At 39.5% G+C, this 21,416-nt stretch overlaps 1 protein-coding gene across 1 annotated transcript in view; it reads right to left on the bottom strand.

Annotated features, from left to right (window-relative positions):
- Cnrip1 (cannabinoid receptor interacting protein 1) overlaps nt 1-19,927 on the bottom strand; it is a 21,283-nt gene extending 1,356 nt beyond the window's left edge. The window contains exons 1-2 of the mRNA XM_005366434.2: nt 19,335-19,927; nt 17,491-17,641 (exon numbers count right to left, since the gene is read on the bottom strand). Of these exons, the coding sequence (XP_005366491.1) occupies nt 17,491-17,641; nt 19,335-19,513 (330 nt within the window). The 5' untranslated portion in view covers nt 19,514-19,927. The remainder of the gene's footprint in view (nt 1-17,490; nt 17,642-19,334) is intronic.
- Nucleotides 19,928-21,416: the final 1,489 nt, after the last annotated feature.

Below are 21,416 nucleotides of genomic sequence, written 5' to 3'. Positions count from 1 at the left end.
CCACATCTCTCTTAGTCTGCAAAATTCACACATTTTCTTTTTGGAACTACATTCCTAAGATCTTGGAGATCTTTTCCTCAAATCTCCTGGGCATTGGACTATTTCATGAATTTATCTTGTTTTCCAAAAAGTGAATCTGAAACTCTCATAATTTCTTTTTAAAAAGTCCCCCTTTTCACAGAAGGGAACGGGAAAGAAAAGAAAGGGATTAGTGTTGATCAGTCATCTTTTGCACTCTGTTTTGAGACAGTAGTACAAGAAAACATCTATATTATTCATCTGAATGCAAGGTATACATAAGTGCTCTTTTATTATTAGTTTCAATTCAGGGAGGATATTTGACTGAAGGTAACAACCACAAATGCTTTGCTTTGAAGTACTGGTTTCATAAAGATTTACTTTAATGGTCCAATATCGAGGGTATATGCCCAGCTCTCAAGTTTAGGTACTGTACCATTCAAACTATGAGTGCCTACTATGTACCATGTACATATGAAAGTTGTATAAGATAGATTATTGCTCTTGTTATGTTACAGCAAGCTATGTTGGTTTAAACTGAAATCCAAGCTTAGAGAAGACCGCCATGAGTTCAAGGCCAGCTCGAACCACTATGAAAATAAAAGTTGTTCTACCAGAAGGTTGGAAGGTAGGCTCAATAAAAAAAAATCACTGTACAGAATTTTGAGACATTAGGATGAGTGTTTTGTAGCCACAAAGAGGACACAGAATGCTCTAGAGGCCACCAGGCAGATGCTCAAGTGTCCCGGGGTTTGCCTGACTGCTGCCTTCTGCAGCTATTTAGAGGACCTGGCAGTAAACAGCATTATGTCTGTAGTTATTTTCTCCACCGATCCTCTCTTGATGAGAAGGGTCAGGACTGACTTGGCAGGAATTTTAGACTCTCTTGGAGGCAGGAGACATAGAAGGGCAGTGAGCAAGGCGAGCTTTTACGCTGCGCAGCTGATACCAGAGGAGGGTGATCAGGCGCTTCTCAGAGAGCTTGCCAAGGTGCTCAGGACTTAGTCCCTGCATCATCACCACACCCACTGACTTGGTCCCGCATCAAGATCTGGGCTTTCCTTTGGGAAGTGTGCCTGACGTGAAACACAGGGATGAAACCATTAGAGTCTACACATTTCCTAGGTATGAAGAGGAAGTATCTCTTTTTGGAGAGCCACGGCCTAAAGATTTATGAGCTTACAGCAGCTTGTTTATAATAATCCCAGGCTGGAATAAACTCAAAACACCTCACTATTCACCAGATGGGAGTCAAGTTTTGGTATATGTGTAAAGTGACATGTGACTGATCTATCAATAGGACATGTAGCTTAAGGTAAGAACAGGGATGGATCTTAAGACACTGTAAGCAAAAGAATCTAGATTCCAGAGAATATATACCATATGCTTCCAATTACTTTAAAGTTATATGATAAATATAAACTATACTAGTAGAACATATCCGTGGTTATTTAGGGCCTGAGAGGGGGAGATTGCTGAAAATGTATAAGACAGAATTTTTAGAGGACAATGATAAAAGTGTTCTATATCTTGGTTGATGTGGGCCAAACTACACTGAAGTATATACTGGGTAATTTATTATTTGAAAATCATGTCACATAGTTGGTTGCTTTTTAAATCAGTATCTATTTTCAGTAAGCTACAGGAAGGTCGGCTACTGAGTCCTTTGACAGTCAGGTTAAAGGTGTGAATAATAGATGTAGATCCAGAAATCATACTTCCTATAAGAACATTGTAAATTTCAGAGCAGTGAAAACTGAGCATGAAAACTCTTACTTATAGAACAGACTATTATAAAGAAATTTAAATGTAAAATATTTTTCTATTATTTTTTATTCTTATATAAATCAAGTACAGTACAATATTGAACGCATGGTCTTGTGACAGGGATATAGTCACGTGGAGTGCCTGCTTAGAAAATATGAAAGACTCTGGGCGGATCCTCAGTAAAAGATAAAATCTAGGACAGTAATATTCTTATGTCCAATTTAATCCTACTTACTTAATTCCAACTTAACGTTGGAAACTGATGGATTACATTTATTTTTCTATGTGCTTATTTGTATTTTTAAATTTAAATTAGAAAAATAAAAAACCCCAAACCATGCTAAGTATTGACATTTTTGGCCAAAGAGTAATGTAAAATATTTAATAAGGAAATAAAATATTACATGAAATGTATGAGTTACTAAGACTCTTAGGATAAAAGACTGAACCATAGTTCATTAAAAGAAAACTATATGGGCAAGAAAGATGGCTCGGTGGGTAAAGGCACTGTTGTTCTTGCAGAGGACCTGGGTCCAGTTCCCAGCACCCATATGTTGGCTCACATCTGTAAACTCCAGTTCCAGGGGATTGGAAGCCTCTTCTGACCTCTTTGGGCTCCTACATTAAGGTACACACACATACAATTAACATAAAATTAGTATATATGAAAAAAATCCAGAAAACTATGGTTAACACTTGAAAAACTTCAAACACAATATTAGCAGTTAAGCAAACACAAACTTTTACAGAGATACCAGATATCTGTTCAATTAGTTTAAATTTCTAAGTCCCAGAAGCACTGTTGTAAACATCTGTTATTAAGAAAATACTGTGAAAATAGTGGGGTATTGGGATGGGGATTTGCAGAGCCATTAAGAGAGGAATATGATGTGAGAACAGGCACGGAACAATCTTAGCCAGAAAGAGATCAGAACAGTTCATACACAAGAGCTCAAGTATGTAAAATCTAAAGTGTATAAAAGCAGGGTTTTAACCTCTAAGTAATCAAATTTTTCTATTTCTTCATTCAGATTTTTTCTGTAAAAAAGAGCTATTTTCAAAATGAAATGGCTTATCCTTCCTCTCAAGTTAAGACTGGTATGTTATAAATTATATTACGAATATGTACATTCTAATGAAAATATCACAGCTTTGTTCAAAATAAGATAGTAGTGGGTTTCTGTTATTCATGTTACAGTAGTGGTATGTACAGATTGCAACCTCATTTAATAACTCACTTTGAAAGGTGTAGTTTTCTTAGTTTTAACCAACAGAGGCATTTCCAGTGTCATGAACAACCGAATTATAAAATTTAACTGGAATTTGAATTCTAAATTATAATGGCTAACTTATTTTGAGGTAAGGTCTCACTATGTGACTCTGTCTATCTGATGCTTGCTATGTGACTCCAGCTAGCCTTGAAATCACAATGATCCTCCTGCCTCTGCGATCTGAGGGCTGACCTGCATCTCTGGCTAATAAAGGTATTTTATAAAGTACATATTTTAGTAGTAAAACATTTTATTATGAAAACAGTTTTCTTTTTGTTTTTTAAGAAGATTTTATTGTGTATTATGTACACAGTATTCTGCCTGCATGTATTCTTGTATGCCATATCCCACTATAGGTGGTTGTGCGCCACCTTGTTGTTGCTGGTAACTCAGGACCTCTGGAAGAGCAGTCAATGCTCTTAACCTCTGAGCCATCTCTCTAGCCCCAAAATAGTTTTTCAAATAAAGCTAACCATCCAAGAGAAACAGCAGCCTGAAGCCATATGCTTCCCAAATGAGAGAAAACACTGAGAACTTTTTTTTCAATAAGAAAGAACTGGATAGCCGGGCAATGGTGGCGCACGCCTTTAATCACAGCACTCGGGAGGCAGAGGCAGGCGGATCTCTGTGAGTTCAAGACCAGCCTGGTCTACAGAGCTAGTTCCAGGACAGGCTCCAAAACCACAGAGAAACCCTGTCTCGGAAAAAAAAAGAAAGAACTGGATATAAAATAACAAAACAAGAACATTAAAAATGAATAATATAACCACCCATAAGAGGCTACTTCAGTATTATTAACTTACCTGAAAAATTAAAGTAGGAAAGTTATTCTTAAATATTTATTTTTAGTTTGTGTGTCAGGGTGTTTTGCCTGCATGTATGTTTGTGTAACACGTGTGGTCCATGCTCACAGTGGCCAGAAGGTTGCTTTGAATGCCCTGGAACTGTAGTTAGAGGTGGTTGTGAACTTCCACATAGCTGTTGGGGCTAGAACCTGGGGTCTTCTGGAGGAGCAGCGAGTGTTCTTAACCACTGAGACATCTCTCCGGCCCCTGGAAGTCTTAATCTAAGAATATTCAGTAGTATTCAGTAACACAAGAGACCCTAACAGAAATATGTGGACAGCAATGGTCACAGCAAATACATTAGATGTTAGTTTCCAGTCCTCATTTGGTTGGGCTTCTCCTGACTCCAGAGTCATGCTGAAGTATATATCTCTGTTAAGTCTGCACAGCTTCCTCTTCCCCAGGCCTTAGATTTTTATACTTCCCACCAGTTTTCTGGAGTTCACTTCCTGGTCCTTTTACTATCTAGTTCAGACACTTTTTCTCATCTATCTGAGAGCATAAGCAACCATACAGGCTTGCTTCTTCCTCCTGGCCCATCCCAGCAACCCAGGGATGGCACCACCCACCACTAAATGAGAAAATGCCTTGTATCTGGATCTTATTGAGGCGTTTTCTCAACTGAGGCTCTTTCCTCCGATGACTCTAGCTTGTGTCAAGTTGTCACACAAAACCAGCCAGTACATTACTCTAACAACCCAAAATGATAAATAAATTTTAAATAAAGGATATTTGTATAGAAAATGTCATGGCCTTATAAGTAAATTTGTGTATTTTTTCTATTTCTTAAAATATTAAAGTCAGAAATATATGAGAAGGATGTTAAAACCAAGAAAGTTTTTTTAAAAAAAAAATAGAATAAAGAGTGAAAAGTTTACATAGATGTGTGTTAGATAGTCATTTTCGGCCATAATGAACCTAATATACATTGCATTGTGATATCACAGTCTTCTCAACAAGTGTGAACACATACCATCTTATTTACTTTTCTATGACATACTTCCTTCAACAAGGCCACACCTCCTAATTCTTCCCAAAAATGTTCTATCAACTGGGGACAGATTTTTTTTTTTTTGATGTAGGCATTTAGTACTATAATGTTTATTTTAGGAATGCCTTCCTTGTATTCCATAGATTTTGGCTTCCTGTGTTTTTATTTTCATTTATTCCTAGGGATTTTAAAAGTTCTTCCTTGTCTCAGTTATCATCAAATAGCATGTAGTTGCATTTCTATGAGTTTATGTACTTTCTGTAATTTTTATTACTTTTTTTTTTTTCCGAGACAGGGTTTCTCTGTGGTTTTGGAGCCTGTCCTGGAACTAGCTCTTGTAGACCAGGCTGGTCTCAAAATTTTTATTACTTTTGATATATAGCTTTATTCCATTGTGGTCAAATAGGACAGAGAATGTCATTTTAATTCTCCTAACATGTGTTCAGTCAACTTAGAAGAAAACTCCATAGGAGGCTTCTGAAAAGTATGTGCAGTCTTTTTTGTTTAGGTGGAATGTTCTGTTAGGCACATTTGATTTGTGGTGTCATTTAACTCCAATGTACCCCCCACGCACACATCCAGATGATATGTCTAATGGTGAGAGTGAGGTATTGAAGTCACTCACTGTCACTGTGTTGAGGTCAGTCTGTGATTTTACATCTAGTTGTATTTGTTTTATTAAATTGGGTGCGCCTGTATTTGGCAAACATATGTTCAGAACTGTAAAACTTTTTTTTTAGCATATTGTCCTTTTAATGAGTATCAAGTGACCTCTGTTATCTTTTGTGAATTGCTGCGGTTCAGTCTATTTTGACAGATATTAAAATAGGTATGACTATTTGCGTCTCTGGTTCTATTTGTCCAGAATACCTTCTATATTTTACCTTGAGGTGCTATTTATCATTGTCGGTGAGGTGTATTGTTTTTGGAGGCAGCAAAATGATGACTCCTCTTCTCTGATTCAATTTGCTGATGTGTATCTTTTTATTGGGAAGTTGAAGCTGATAATGTTCAGTCATTGCTAAAAGATATGTAGTAATTCCTCTCTTTGTATTGTAGTGCTTTCCAAGACTTCTTTGGCCAACTGCCCTGGTATTATTTATTCCTTCCCTCTGTCATCTTTAGTGTGTTTACCCGTCTTCTCAGTGTTTCTCTCAGTGTCCTTTGTAGGGCTATTTTAGCAATCATGAATTTCTTTAATCATTTTTTTATTATAAAATGTTTTCTTTTTATTTCTCCTTCAACCTTGATAGGTAATTTTTTTCTAGGTATAAGAGTCTGAGTTGACAGTTGTCATCCTTCAGAACTGGGAAGAGATCTTTGCAGGTACTTAGCGTGTTAAAAGATTCCTTGAGTAATCCATCATCTGTTATTTTGATGAGCTTGCCTTTATAAGTAACTTTACCATTCTCTCTTTCAGCTTTCCATACTTTCTTTATTCAATGTTTTTAATGTCTTAACTATTATGCTATGGGGGATTTCATTTCTGATTCTATCTAATTGGTGTTCTGCTGGCCTCTTCTACCTGGATGGGAATTTCTTTCTTTAAGTTTGGGAATTTTTCTTTTATGCTTTTATTGAAAATATTCTCTATACCTTTGGTATCATATTCTTTTTATTCTTTTATGCACATAAACACAAGGCTAGATCTTTTAGTGGTATCCTAAATCTCTCCTATGTTTCATAATTATGTTTTTAACAATTTGTTCTTGACTTCAATGCATGACACAGTCCCTTTACCTTGTCTTAAAGTCCCAATACTTTGTTCTTTGCATGATTTATTATGTTGGTGGGGCTTTTTAAAAATGGGTTTATTGAGGTTTTTTCATTTCCAGAATCATTTAAGCTTGCTTTTGTTTAGTAATTCTCCTTTCTATTTTTTTTTTGTGTGTCTTGTATTGGTTCCCTTATTTCATTCAGCTTGTTTTCGTTCTTTTGCAGTATATCCATGCTTCCTTTGAGTTGTTTGAATACAGTTACAACTACCATTTAAAATTCTTTTTCTGGAAGTTCTTTATGTTGTTCTCATTGGGGTTCACTATTATGGGATTAATAAGTTTTGGAGTAGACATGTTTTCTTGGTCTTTAATTTTGTTTTTGTGTTGGGATATATGCACTGAAGTTAACTGCTTGTGTCATTCTTTCCTTTAAAATAGATTTATCTTTATTTTAATTGATGTGCATATGTGTCTGTTTGTGAGCATGGATGTGTGGAAGCTGGAAGAAAACATTTAATCCTCTTGAGCTAGAGATACAGGAAGTGGCCAGCTTCTCCAGATGGTGCTAGGAATCAAACTCGGGTCCTCCGGAAGGGTAGCAAGAGCTACCTTAATCACTGAGCTATCCCTCCAAACTTTTTTTTTTTGTTCAAATCACCTTTCTTCTTTCAGTGGAAGTATGTACAATATTCAAAAGTTGGTTAAGTCTTAGTATGTTTGAGGTAATTTTCTATTGTGTGGCTGGTACTGAGAGCTCTAGGCTCTATCTCCCTTTTTCTTCTGAGAGAAGTGATTTTCAACCTGTGGGTTGCAGCCACTTTGTTGGTCTAACAACCCTTTCACAGGGATTGCGTAAGACCACTGGAAAACACAGATTTTACCTTATGGTTCATAATAGTTGTAAAATTATCATTATAAAGTGGCAAATAAAATAATTTTATGGTCAGGGTGGTCATCACAACATGAGGAAGCAGCATGAGGAAGGTCGAGAACCATTGTTTAGAGTAAAGACTTGGTGAGTAGGTCCTTGGAGGGAAAGCTATGGTCCTTGGTGAGTAGATGGTCCTAAGGATGGAAGTCATGGTCCCTCAATTGGCACAGGAAGCTGCGTGGGTTGGGCTCCTGGAGAAAATTCCTGAGTAGTATAGATGGGGCTGGTGCAGGAGTTTCAGCACATAGAGGGGGGTTTCCATTTGGCTTAGGAAGACCTAATCAGGGGAAGCTGGAGGTCTCTCATTTGCTGTAGGAGGTTTTCAGGTATTGTAGGTGGACATATGCAGGGGATTGTGGGCTCCTTCACTTAGAGCAGATTATTTCACAAAATAAATATCAATGGACTTAAAAGATCTGCTTCTCTTATACAACAATGGTGGATGACTTTGATATATCAGCCTCTAAACTAGAAATCAATGAAGAAACTTCAGAGTTAAAGTATACTGCTGAGCAAACTGACTTAGCAGGTATCTACAGAATAGTCTGTTTATCAGAAACAGAGTTTTCTCGCAGCCCATGAAACCTTCCTTAAAACAGATAACATTCTAGGTCACAATTCAAGATTTACCAAACAAAAAAGAATCAAAAATAATCCCTTGCCTCATACTAGGTTGTAGTACAATAAACTAGAAACCAACAGAAAAAAATTACAGAAAGTACATAAATTCATTGAGACCGAGCAATACTTGAAGTACTAGCAAGTTGTTGAATAAATTCGGGATGAAATTTAAAAATTCCTTAAATCACTTGACTCAGAATGCTCAGGGGCTAAAGGCGCTTGACGTCAACCTTGACGCTCTGAGTTCAATTCCTAGGACCCACAAGGTGGAATGAGAGAAGCAACTCCCACAGATCTGTCCTCTGATTTCCACATGTATGCTATGGCATGCCCTGGTATACAAATACATGCATAAATAAAATTTCAGTAACATTACCTATGGGTGGAGAGATGGCCCCGTGAGGAAAATGCCCACTGGACAAACATGAGCTTGCAAGCACCCTCTGCAAAAGCTGGACATGATCACACACATCTGCAACCCCAGTGCTTGGGAGTCAAGGTGAGAGAGACAGGTAGATCCTTGAGGCTTTCAGGCCAGCTTGCCCAGTCAGGAAAATTGTACTGAATTCAGTGAGAGACTTTGCTTAAAATTAAGATGGAGAATGATAGCGGAAGGCACCTGACCTTAACTTCTGGCCTCCATATGCATCCACACAGGTGCCTTCACACACATGTGCAAACATGTGTGCACATACATACAGATAGGCAGACAGACAGACAGACACACACACACATCTAGAAATAAACCTAACTAAGAATATTAAAGACTTCTAAAATAAAAACTTTAAGGCACTAAAGTAAGAACTTGTAGATACTAGAAGATAGAAAATCCTTTTATACCAATGGATAGGTTGAATTAATATTATAAAATGGCAACATTGCCAAAAGTAAGACAAGCCCTAGAAAAAATTCTTATGACATTCTTTCTACTGAAGAAAACAAATCCAACATCCACAAGGAAAGACATAAGATCAGGAATAGCCAAAGCAATCCTGAACAGAAAGGACAATGTTGGATACATAGCAATACCTGACCATGTATAACACTATAGAGCAGTGTTTTTCAACCTCTGTGTTGTGATCCTTTTGGGGCTGCATATCAAATATCTTATATATCAGATATGTACATCACGATTCATAACAGTAGCAAAATTACAGTTATAAAGTAGCAATGAAATGATTTTATGATTGGGGGTCTCCACAACATGCGGAACTGTACTAAAGGACCATAGCAATAGGAAGGCTGAGAGTCACTGCCATAGAGGCACAGTGATGCAGATAGTGTATGGTACTGGCAGAAAAGCAGACACACAGAAAAATGGAATGTATTAGAAGATCCAAAAATACATTCTCATGTTACAGTCTCCTAAATTGTGATAAAGGTGCTTGGGATGATTAACTTTTTTTTAACTGGAAACAGATGTCTGGACTGTGAGAGTGGAAGCCTCACCTTACATGTGGGTGGCACCATTATATGAACTGAATTGGGGGTCCTAGACCAAGTAGAAATGAGAAAATGAGCAGAGCACCAGCGTTCATCTTTTTCTGTTTCTTTACTTAGGATGCTTTACGACCCGCTGGCTCATGCTTCTGTCGTGCTTTCCCTGCCAGGAGGAGCTGTGTCCTCCATCTCTAAGCCAAAACAAATCCTTGCTTCCTTGATTTGCTTTAATCAGGAATTTTGTCATAGTAACAGAAAAAGTTAACTAGGGCTGGAGAGATGGCTCAGTGGTTAAGAGCATTGCCTGCTCTTCCAAAAGTCCTGAGTTCAATTCCCGACAACCACATGGTGGCTCACAACCATCTGTAATGAGGTCTGGTGCCCTCTTCTGGCCTGCAGACATACACACAGACAGAATATTATATACATAATAAATAAATATTTTTTTTTTAAAAAAGTTAACTAATCCAGGTTCAAAAACATTTTTTGTGGAAAGCCTCTTCAAAATGATGTTGGGAAGACTGAATTTATACAGATAGACAGCCTCTTCAGCAAATTGTGCTGGTTGTTTTTTGTCAACCTGACACAAACTCAGACATGTATGGGAAGAGAGAACCCATGGGAGGAATGTCCTTGGGCTTACAGACAAGCATCAGGGGGACTGGGAGTGTTAAACACATGGGTTTGTCTCTTCAAAGGGAGCGATGTCTAACCCGCTTTCTGCCCACAAGGCTGGGGATGAATGTGGTTCATAGCCTGGCGACCTCTGTGCTCTCCGTAGGGCCAGACCACATCTGGGCTTCCCCTGACCCTTGAGCCTGTTTTCTCAGTTCATCTATAGAACCCATCTTTATGGACGATATCACTTGTACTGTATAGGAGTTTCGATGTAGCCATGTCTTAAGATTTGCTGTGTACATGGAGGTTAATTCTCACCAGGAAGCTTCCCCCCAAAATTGTGCTGCGCTTAAATATGTGTGAAATCAACTACCTGGTGTCACACTCTTGGCGTTTGAACCATCAGCGACTACTGAATCATGCTCCCTTCCTGCCACTCATGGGTTAACATTCTGCTGGCTGAGGTGTTTGCAGGACTGCCCCCCCCCCCGCAATAGCTCAACTGAGGAATTGCCTCCATCAGACTGCCCTGTAGGTAAGTCTGTGGAGGGAATTTCTTGATTATTTGTGTGCAAGGTTCCAGCCCACTGTGAGTGCTCCCACTGTGAGTGCTCCCACTGTGAGTGCTCCCACTGTGAGTGCTCCCACTCTTGTACCAGGTGGTCCTGGACTGCACAAGACAGCAGTGTAAGCAAGCCATGAAGAACAAGCTTACTGGTTTGTTCCTCCCTACCTTCGACTCCTACCTTGAGTTCCCTCCCTGACTTCCTTTCACAAGGGACTACAATCGTAAGATGAAATAAACTTTTTTTTTTCTTGGTAATAGTGTTTATCCTAGCAGCAGAAACCTAACCTAAAAATGATGCTGGGACGCAGGGAGGAAAATTAGGGGAGAAAGGGATGCAATTCTATTTCAATTAAAACTTTTGTTTTACTTAAAGAAAGTTGAACATAGTCTCAAAGGCTTAGGAGATGACACCAAGCTTCCTTACATATGTGTATTTGGAATCCTATAAGAAAAGGAAGGACAAAGGTTTGCTATAAAAATTTTTTGCCAATGAAGTTGTCAGTAAAGCTGACGTCTTATCGGAAATGAATTGCCTCAAATGTAAAACACAAAAAGCACACATACACAGTCCTAAGAAATAAAATTAGATAACCCAACACCATGGAATTTCAATTTGTAATTAAAAGCCTTCAATAAAAATAAAATATATGGCTCTAGGATAAGAAGTATTTAGCAAAATAAAGGTTCATAACACTCCAAATTTTGATAGAAAGCTTATAGATTCAATAAATTCAATGATTCACAATAAAAACTAATACAAAGAAAAACACACTTAGGTGTACTACAGCCAAACTACTTAAAACCATACTGTACAATATACACCTCAACTGATATTTCAAAGCAAACAGAGGAATAAAATTCAGGTCTAGAATTACATAAAAGCAAAGGTGGGATTTTGGAAAGGCCGTTACAGGCAATAAGTGCCTAGCTACATTGACCAGAAAAAAAAAAGACGTTTGAATATCAAGAACGAAAGAGTGAATCTTGTTGGAAATCCTGCGGATGATTAAGAATTAGCATGAGGGGCTGGGAAGATCCTGAGCAGTTATGAGAAATACTGCTTTCCTGGAGGACCCGAGGTTGGTTCTCAGCACCCACGTCAGCTGGCGTCCTTTGGCTCCCTCGGGCACCTGAGCACACACACACATAAAGATACACACAGACATGCACAAACAAACACACACACACACATGCACGTGCACACATACACAGACACACAGACAAACATACAGGCGCACAAATAGACACACACATACAGATGCACAAATACACACACACACACTTAAATTGAATAAAAATATTAAAAGAATTACCATAAATAGTTTTATTGAAGCAAATAAAACAACAATAAAATTAATTACTTTAAAGGCAAAGTCTGTAAACGTGACTAGCCTGATAAAACTGAATTTTAATGGAAGGCTTTTGGTGAATTCTATTCAATATATTTTGAGATCTCTAAGGTGTGGAGATTTCTAAACCATGTCATGCAGCTAGTCCAAACCTGATATGGAGATCAGACACATACATAACCAGAGAAGTCCAGACCAATCACTTGCAGAAGCATAGATAGAAAAATCATCAATATGGTATTAATAAGAAAAGTCCAGCTACTCATCCAGAAAACATACCATAATTAATTACTACTTATCTTGGAATTCAAGTTTACTTCAGCATTGAAAAAAGTTAATATATTATAAACAAAACAAAGAAGAAGATACGTAATTATAAATTCCGGCAATACATAAAAATCTTGAAAACATTCTGTAGCATCAGAATGAAAATGCTTAGGAAAGCAGAAGGGAATCTCTTTAATACCAAAGTTTATATTAAAAACTACACAGCTAACATCATACTGTTAAAAACTGAAGTCTTCTGAAGATGGAAAGACAAGGATAATTCACCATTCCCACTCAGCATCATACTGAAGTTCCTAGCTATTATAACCAAGTCATAAATATAAGGAATAGAGATGGGAAGGAAAGAAGAAAAATATCTTTCAGTGACAGCATATGTAGAAATTAATAAGGATTCTACAAGAAGAGCTACAGGACAAATCAACAAGATTTCTCAGACTTTAAGACTGAAGATTAATGTAGAAACTAAGTTTACATCCATACCAGCAATGAAAAGAATTCCATTGTGGTAGCATAGAAAATTATGAAACAATAGTAAATTTTTTAAAAATTCATGAAACTGCATAGGGAATATTGTAACCTATTATACAGAAGATGAGAGAAAATTGAGAATTTTAAATAGACATATTAAAAGACTCAATACAAAGATATTAAATTTTTTAAAATTGATTTGTGGATACTCATTGCTTTTTTCCTCCTCACACTGCCTTTGAATGTTGTCTAGTACTGTTCCTTCTCCCTGGGCTTTCCAATTGCTGTGATTATATGTACAGACTACCCCTTTCTTCCTCTCCTCCTCCTCCTCCTTGACACAATGTCTCATGTCTCACAGCCCCACTGTGAACTCTTGGGCACAAGCCATCCTCTAGTCCAGTCTCCTGAGTGAATAGCTGTGACTCGCAGGAGTATGCTATCACACCTGCCTGGCTTGTAGATTTGATGCAAATACAACAGCCCAATTATTGAATAAATATACAAGCTAATTTTAAAATCTCTATAGAAATATAATGGCCTGAAAGGAAAACCCAAATTTTTAAATATAAACTTGTAGTTCTAAAGTAAGAAATCAATATAGATTGCAAATCAATATTTTGTTGGATATTCTAGGTCTCATTCATTTCCAAATTTAAAGATTGGCATCCATTAAGGATTTAAAGCAACTAGGATTTCCCACAACGTTTCTGGTAGAAAGAAAAAGTTGCAACAGTCTGGATATTTAAAATAAGAATTATTTTATTTTTAGATGTGTGTGTGTGTGTGTGTGTGTGTGTGTGTGGTTGTGATATGAGTGTAGGTACCTTCAGGGGCACGGAAACATCAGACCTAGAGCTGGAGTTACAGGCAGGTGTGAGTCGCCTGATATTGCTGTTGGGAACTGAACTCAGGTTCTCTGGAAGAGCAGCAGGTGCCAGGTCATCTCTCCAACATGGATATCTCTTATATAGTTAAATGTACACTGATCCTGTGACTTAGAAATTCTCTTCTTGGTTATCAACTCAAAGGAAATAAAAATGTTTTCTAGTTGAGAACTATACTTTGATGCTCATTGTAGACTTATATATAATGCCAAAAGCTGAAAATAATCAAGCTATGCTGGTGTGGGACAATGGTCTATATTCTGTCAATTATATTTTAAATAAACACTGATTGGTCAGTAGCCAGGGAGGAAGTATAGGCAGGACAACCAGACAGGAAGTAGAGGTGGGTCAATGAGAACAGGAGAATTCTGGGAAGAAGGAAGTCTTAGTCTGCAGTCCTGATCCAGACCAGAGCAAGCAAGATGTGACTGCCTCGCTGAAAAAGGTACCAAGCCACGTGGCTAACATAGACAAGAATAATGGGCTAATTAATATAAGATATAAGAGTTAATAAGAAGCCTGAGCTAATGGGTCAATCAGTTTATAACTAATGTAGAACTGCGCAATTTCTTTGGGACTTAAGGATTGCGGGAACCAGGCAGGACAGAAACCCTGACAACACTATGCACCTGCATATAAGGAGAAAAAGGAAGTTTGAAATAAAATGTACTATCCACTGATAACCTGAGCCAACACACAACAGCAGAGTTGACACATGTAGCGCGACTGAGTCTCAAGAATATTGTATTCAATAGAGACTCCTTCTTTCCTCTCAAGACTCATTGATGTTTATTTATGTGTATGTCTATATGCCTGCCTGAGTTTATGTGCAGGTGCCTGTAGAGGCTGGCAGAGGGCATCAGATCCCTGGAATTTGAGCTACAAGTGGTTGAGCTAGTTGAAGTGTGTGCTAGGAAGCAAACTTCTTCAGGAGTAGCAATTGCTCTTCACTGTCAATCTGCCCTCCAGCCTCTCATCCTTTATTTCTTTCCTAATCTTGAACTAACATAACACTCCTGGCATACTCTCCCAAGGTCCTATACGGATTCATTATCGCTTTATAATAGCAGCTGTTTTTTGTCTTTGAGCCAGGGTCTGATTATGCAGCACAGGTTGGCTTTGAACTCATAATGCTGCTTCGACCTTATCAGTGCATGTAGGCATGCACCATCATGCTTGGCTTATACTCGCTACTGTTTGTGCCATTATTGACAACCATATACAAAGTACGTTTCTGCCTCTTAAGGTTAGAAGCTCAGTGAAGTAAGAATTATTTATTTTTTTCTCACGGTTCTGTCCGTAGGGCCCCCAATATAGAAAATTCTCAAGTACTTGCTGATAAACAAAATAAATAAAAATTAACAATATGAAAATTCTAAATGTAATCTTATCCCATTGAATCTACCAATATGTTAAATAAAATAATTAAGTTCATCTTATTTTAGGAGTTAATTCCTACATTATCTTCCAATAAAATGATATGAACTGAAATAATATTTAACTCCAGTTCATCCAAAATTTAACAAATGAAACCATGAAAATATAAATGAAAACACACAAATGTAGTTGTGTTTATATGTATGCATAATCAATCTCAGAATTGGAAAAGATTTTCTATTCTGGGTTGGTGCTAACAGCAAAAGTCATAAAAGAAAAGACTAATATTTTGGGCTACATTAAAAAAATTAAACTTACGACCAAAGTTAATAGATGGTAAATAATAAGGACATTTAAAATACAGTAAGAAATCACTTTAAGATTTATTGAAGTCAGTAATATGCACAGGTTGAGCTAGGAATAAAAGTTATGAAATATAATTTAGGCAGAGAGTACAAATGGCAAGTATCTCAAGCCAACAGTAATTAGAAACGTTAAAATATTCTATCAGGGTTAAACATTTAAAAGTGCTTTTAATCACATTTATTTATTATTACTAACTATTCTGTCATTTCTTGTGTGGGTATATGTGCCAAGTTCAGCCTAAATTGGGGTTCTTTCTTTCCACCAGGAGGACTCTGGGGACTGAACTGGGTCTGTCAGGCTAGTGGCAGGCTACTCAGCCATGGATCCAGACTCTGCTTGCATTCCTAGAGGTCAATGTTTATAAAAAAAACCCCTACCATACACATTTCTTCTGCAAATCTACCCCAAGTAAACAATAACGTTGCAAAAGTGAGTAAAACTTAAAAGTGGTTTTCTTTATAGTAGTGAGAAACGGAAACCACCAGTAGGTATTGGAGATTTTGACACACTCACATAACAGACTGCAAATTCATGCTTCATACTTCCGTCTTCTGATGTGTATGTACTTAAGAAAACCCTATGTATGTATGTAAAGACATAGCAGAAGCAGCTTTATAAGAACGGGGACTAAAATATTGTCTCTAAGAGAAATTAGTATTTTCCACAGTTATATATTTTCCTCTGTTAAATCTCTGGTGGAAAATAGAATTCCTTACAAGAGGGGTTCAAATATAGCCCTCAAAAGAATGGGCTCCGAGATTCTTTCCTTAGGCAAGCACTGCAGTTGTTTTAAGAATATCGGACACTGTGAGACCTTGAGGTTTTATCAGATGGGATGGATAAGATCTTAGATCAATGTCTCTTGAAGGGGATTCCACAGATCATCCTCATCAGGGTTGGCTCTCTGTAGGTGTGTCAGTTTGTTTGATCCTAACTTACCCGCCATTAAATTAAAAACAAAAACTGGTTCTGGAACCAGGACTGAACTTTTGAGTTCAGAGGAAATTTTTTCTCGTATGGGTGGGTATTTGGGAAACGCTGTGATCTTCTCTATAGAAGCAGGGGGGAAAAGATTGACCAGTTTTTACAGTCGCCTGCTACTGTGTTTTAGCAAGCTTCCTGCGTCATGTCCTGTGTGTGCACATACAATTAATTAGCTTTACTTGTCAACTCTATCCTCATCTATTTGATGTCAATATTCCTTGGTGATAAATATTTTCTTGTAATATACACATGCTTTTTATGTTAATAGACTCCATGTCCATGGATTAATCAACCTGGACCAGAAGGCACCCAGAAGAAAACTGTGTGCATATTGAACATGCATCATCATTCCCTAAAGAAGTATTTACATAACAGTCACACTCTCAAGATAATTTAAAGTGTATGCAATGGCATGTATAGGATATATGCAAATAATGAACCACTCTGTGTAAGGGATGATCATCTGCGGATCTGGCATCTTTGAATGGTTTTGGAATGAATCTCTCACGGGTACAGAGGGATGATTGCACATGACATAAAATGACTAGGATCTTATTGCTTAGCATAGCAGTCACTTTTTTAGGGTTCTTCAGCTAGAGTGCATTTAAGGAGCAATGTGTCATTTATTTAGATTTTTTTTTCACACCCAAGGGTCTGTGAGGTATGCAGAACTGCAATCTTTTCAGAGTGGATTATTTAAACTAGTCCTTGTGTAGAGCACAACAGAGAAACCTGTAATATAGTCATTAGTCCTCCCGGAACCAATTACCTGGCACCTTTAATGTCTGAAACTTCAGTCTGTCATGCAAAACAGCATCGGTTACATTACTCTCTCATAGATCCATGAGGGAAACTGAAGCCAATTGCCGTAGTAACTGGCTCCAAAGCATCTTTTCTTATTCTTAAAGAGGTAATGATTTTTTTTCCCCTGCAGTTTCCATTTGATCTGAAACCACACCCTCACACCTCCACCTTTGACTTACCGGCATGGTGATCTGAATGGGTTGCCGCTCTCCACTTTTGGTAGGAGCTACTCCTTCTGTATCGTATATGCCCGTGTAGACAACTCTGTCACCCTCAGGCTCTTTACACTTCAGCTCCAGTGGGACAAGCACGCCACCAATGGAAATGTTCCTGCAATGGACTTGAGTTGAGCATAGATGGTCGGAATTAGCTTAGGTATCCTATTCTAGTCTGAACCAAAATTGTAGAGAGGAAACCCATAGGGTTTGGCTAAGGAAGACATGGTAGCAACCTCTGAAAGCTCAGGAGATTAGAGTTGTCCAACTAAGCAGTATTATGATCACAGATCAACTACTTCCGCTCTCTGGACTGACTTAAGGGAAAATAACGCTTATACATGAGGGCAAATGTCAGGGCAGGGGAGAAAGGAGAAGGCTGGCTACAAGTGAAGAGACAACTGGGCAATGTAAGGACAACGGGTGTGGGGACCTGTGAGGTGGAGATTTGGGGGATGCTGATGGACTAAATGCATCGGGCATACCAGAAACCATCCAAGTTTGGCTACTTATCTGTGTGTCATGAAGCCTAAATAAAATAGGTTTACTGAGTTCAAACTAACTACAAGTAAGTGATAGATTCACAGGCCTCTCCTCCTGTGAATATGTGAGTTTTGTTTTGTTCTTGCTCACAAACTAGAACTCACGCAGTGTTTAGGTGAAAGGTACAGGACCCTGTGATGGCTAGTCTCAGTTGTCACCTTGACAACACAATCTAGAACTACCTGGGAAGAGTCTCAATGAGAGTCTTGATGGCTTGGCCTCGGGTTATGTCTGTGTGGGATTTTCTTATTTAGTTTAATCCTGGTGGGAAGAGCCACCCTAAAAGTGGAGGGGTCCATCTCATGGGCTGGGCCCTGGACTAAGGAAAAAGAGGAAGCTGCTGGGCACGGGCATGTATGTATCAGTCCACTGCTCCCTGTTCTTGACTCTGGATGTCATTATGACTGACTTCTTCAAGTTCCAGCTGCCTTGACTTTTCCACATGATGGACTGCAACCTCGAATTTTTAGCCACACAAAACCTTTTCTTCCTGAAGTTGATTTTGCCAGGGAATTTTAGCCCAGCAACAGGAAAGGAATCCAAAACCCACGTGTGAATTATTCCCCATACGTCACTCCCCTGTTTTACACCCATCTTGTGAAGGCATTTTTAGACCACAGGTAACAGCACCGGGCTGAGCCCAAAATTCAGCCAGGAAGCAAAGAAAAGGTAGAGCTCATGTAAAACCGTAAAGGTAGGCCCCAGCACTGGCGGTACCCTCAAATTTGTGCCACTAACTCTGAAGAGGAGTAGTGGGGAGCGCCCCTCAGGGAACCCAGTGACCATCTGTCCACTGTGGTTCTCATTCCTCAGCCCTCCCCCACCGCTTCAGTCTCCTCAGCAAAAGCAGTGGAAGAGCCTAGGATCCAGGAGAGACGGGATGAGATTGCAGTTGCTGAACCCCTCCATATCTATCATCTGCCCCACCCTGTCTACCTGTGGTTCCCCGTTGTAGCTGGATGGAAGATACATTTACAAGAAAAGGAAACAAAACAAACCCCAAAATATAACAAAAGCCTCAAATCCTGGCTTCTTGTCGCAGATTTAAAGGCACTCGCAGAGAAGGGTGGAAGGAAGCTGGGGTGCAGGACTACAAGCTCAGGGCGGGAGAGTAGCTTGGGGATAGGGCGTTCACACCCCAGATCCCGCTGAGCAAGGAAGAGACTAAGGGGGACCAAGGGGAGGCTAGGGACGTCCTGGGGCCTCTGTGCTCCTCCCATACCCGGGGTATTAACGCCCTGCCGCCCGGCGCGCCCCACACTCACTCGACCTGCAGTGTTGTGGGCTTAATCTTCACCTCCACCTTGTAGGAGGAGCCGGTGAGCAGCTTGATTGTGCGGTTCTGGCCGAAGCGCTGGCCGTCTACCTTGAAGAAAACAGGGCCATCATTGGGCTGGATGCGCAGCGCGATGGAAAGGCGCACGAGACCGGGTAGGTCCCCCATAGCTGGCAGAGGGGCTGGCAGTCGTGGCCGTGGTGAAGGATAGTGCGGGCTGGAGGGAGCTGTGGCCGTGCGATGGGCGGAGGGGACACGCAGGAAGGAGGAAGGAGCTGATGGATGCAGGCCACAGCTAGGAGCGGTCGTCTCTGTCCACCCCAGATTTTGAGCAGCTGTTGGTGAGGCTGTGGCCCGCCACCGCACTCAGCCACAGAGCCAGCTCCAGAAACAGCAGGGAGGCAGCTGGCTGCCCCATCCCCCCGCTCCACGAGCTGGGCCCTGCACGCACGCGAGGGCTCGCGGGGACTGGACTGGCAGGCTGCCCCGCAAATCAGCACAGCTGGGGGCTAGAGAGTTAATCCTGTTTACGCACCACAATCCCCTTCAGCAGGGCGGACGTTTAGGCTCCTCCTAGAACAGCACCGGATGCTAGGAGGATGGGGCGGGCAGGCACTGGGAGAAGATTAACTGTTACACCAAGGAGTGGAGACCCCAGAGTCTAGACACCAAGGGAGTGGATTCCCTTTCTAGAGAGTCTGAGCTGCGGTTTGGTGAGAAGACGCTGAGAGGGGAAATGGAGGCAAGTGTCGGGAAACGGAGTCGGAAACTGCTAGCTAGTGATTTAAATGTCAGGAAACGAGTGTATTCTGTCGAGACCTTAGGGCAAATGACCCCGGGAAGGCAGAGTTCCTTATCATGTGGAGTGGAAGCTACACTTGATTCAGTGCGGGTAGAAAGACAGATGCGGGTTAGGGAGAAAAGGGTGGGGGAGAGGCTGAACGAATATGTTTATTTCCATTATACGTATCTTGTCTCAAAAAAGACACCGTAATCAGTTAACACGTATTTATATCTGTAGGGGCGAGCTATTCAGTTCTGTAAAAGGTAAGCTAGTAGGACATTTAAGGTGTAGGTCGCGACCCTGTCCAAGAGGAAGAACGAGCCACAAGACTACCGCAGAGCACGCCATACGACAGACACTGAAGAGCTTGCACTTGCAAGTTAGATGTTATTCTGAACTGCTTTTTCAGAGACGTTGGTTAGACCGCTGAAGATTCTGAGCAGCAAAAGGAGACCAGGTGTATGGAATCTGAAAAGAAGTTCCTTCTTCAGCACCACACAGGTGGATAGTACCATAGCCGCCTACCTGGGAAATGCAGGATCCAATCAGGGCATCCAATTGCGAAAGATGGGCATGTTTGTAACTTTGTACTCCATCTAGGTTTGACTTTTTACTTATAAATAACAAGCTATATATGTGTATAAAAGTGATACATTCATGATTTTGACGTATTTGTGTTTATTGTACCTATGATTGCAAAAATCAAAACAAAACCTAAATGGATGTCAGTCCATAAAGGATGGTTGAAAAAAGACCCAACAACATTAACAAATGGTTGAATAAGTTTTCACATATATGTATATAGACTGCATATTTCTATAAACTGTTTAAAATATGTGTCATAGGTTACATTGGTTAACACTTGCTAAAACTTAATTACAAGAATGGATGGGTGATAAGCAGTGGAAGCATGAGGGTGGGATTTGAAACACAAGGATGGAATTTTTCTCTGTTTTACTTGTTACTGAATACTCAACATGCACAAAACAGTACCGGGCACATTTTACATGTCCCCCCAAATGTTGTGTGACTTGAATTTTTGTTGTGTTGTAACCATGGCCATATGTAAATTCTTCGACACCTAAAAGTACTTAGATTCATAATGACTCACCTAGGATGAGGGCAAAGACATACAAATCCAGTTGTAAACATTATATATATAATTTTATTATTTATCTTTAAGTTCAGGAACCACTTTATGTGTTCAAAAGAGACACCCCAGTGCAGACTAACTATAATCCTGGCAGTTGTCTGGATGAGGAACGTGGGAAAGAGAAAGAAAAAGCT

Source organism: Microtus ochrogaster, unplaced genomic scaffold (assembly GCF_000317375.1).
Source record: "Microtus ochrogaster isolate Prairie Vole_2 unplaced genomic scaffold, MicOch1.0 UNK9, whole genome shotgun sequence".
Classification (NCBI taxonomy): Eukaryota; Metazoa; Chordata; class Mammalia; order Rodentia; family Cricetidae; genus Microtus; species Microtus ochrogaster.
The sequence above is the reverse complement of the archived record's forward strand: the minus strand, read 5'-3'. Positions and strand labels throughout refer to the sequence as shown.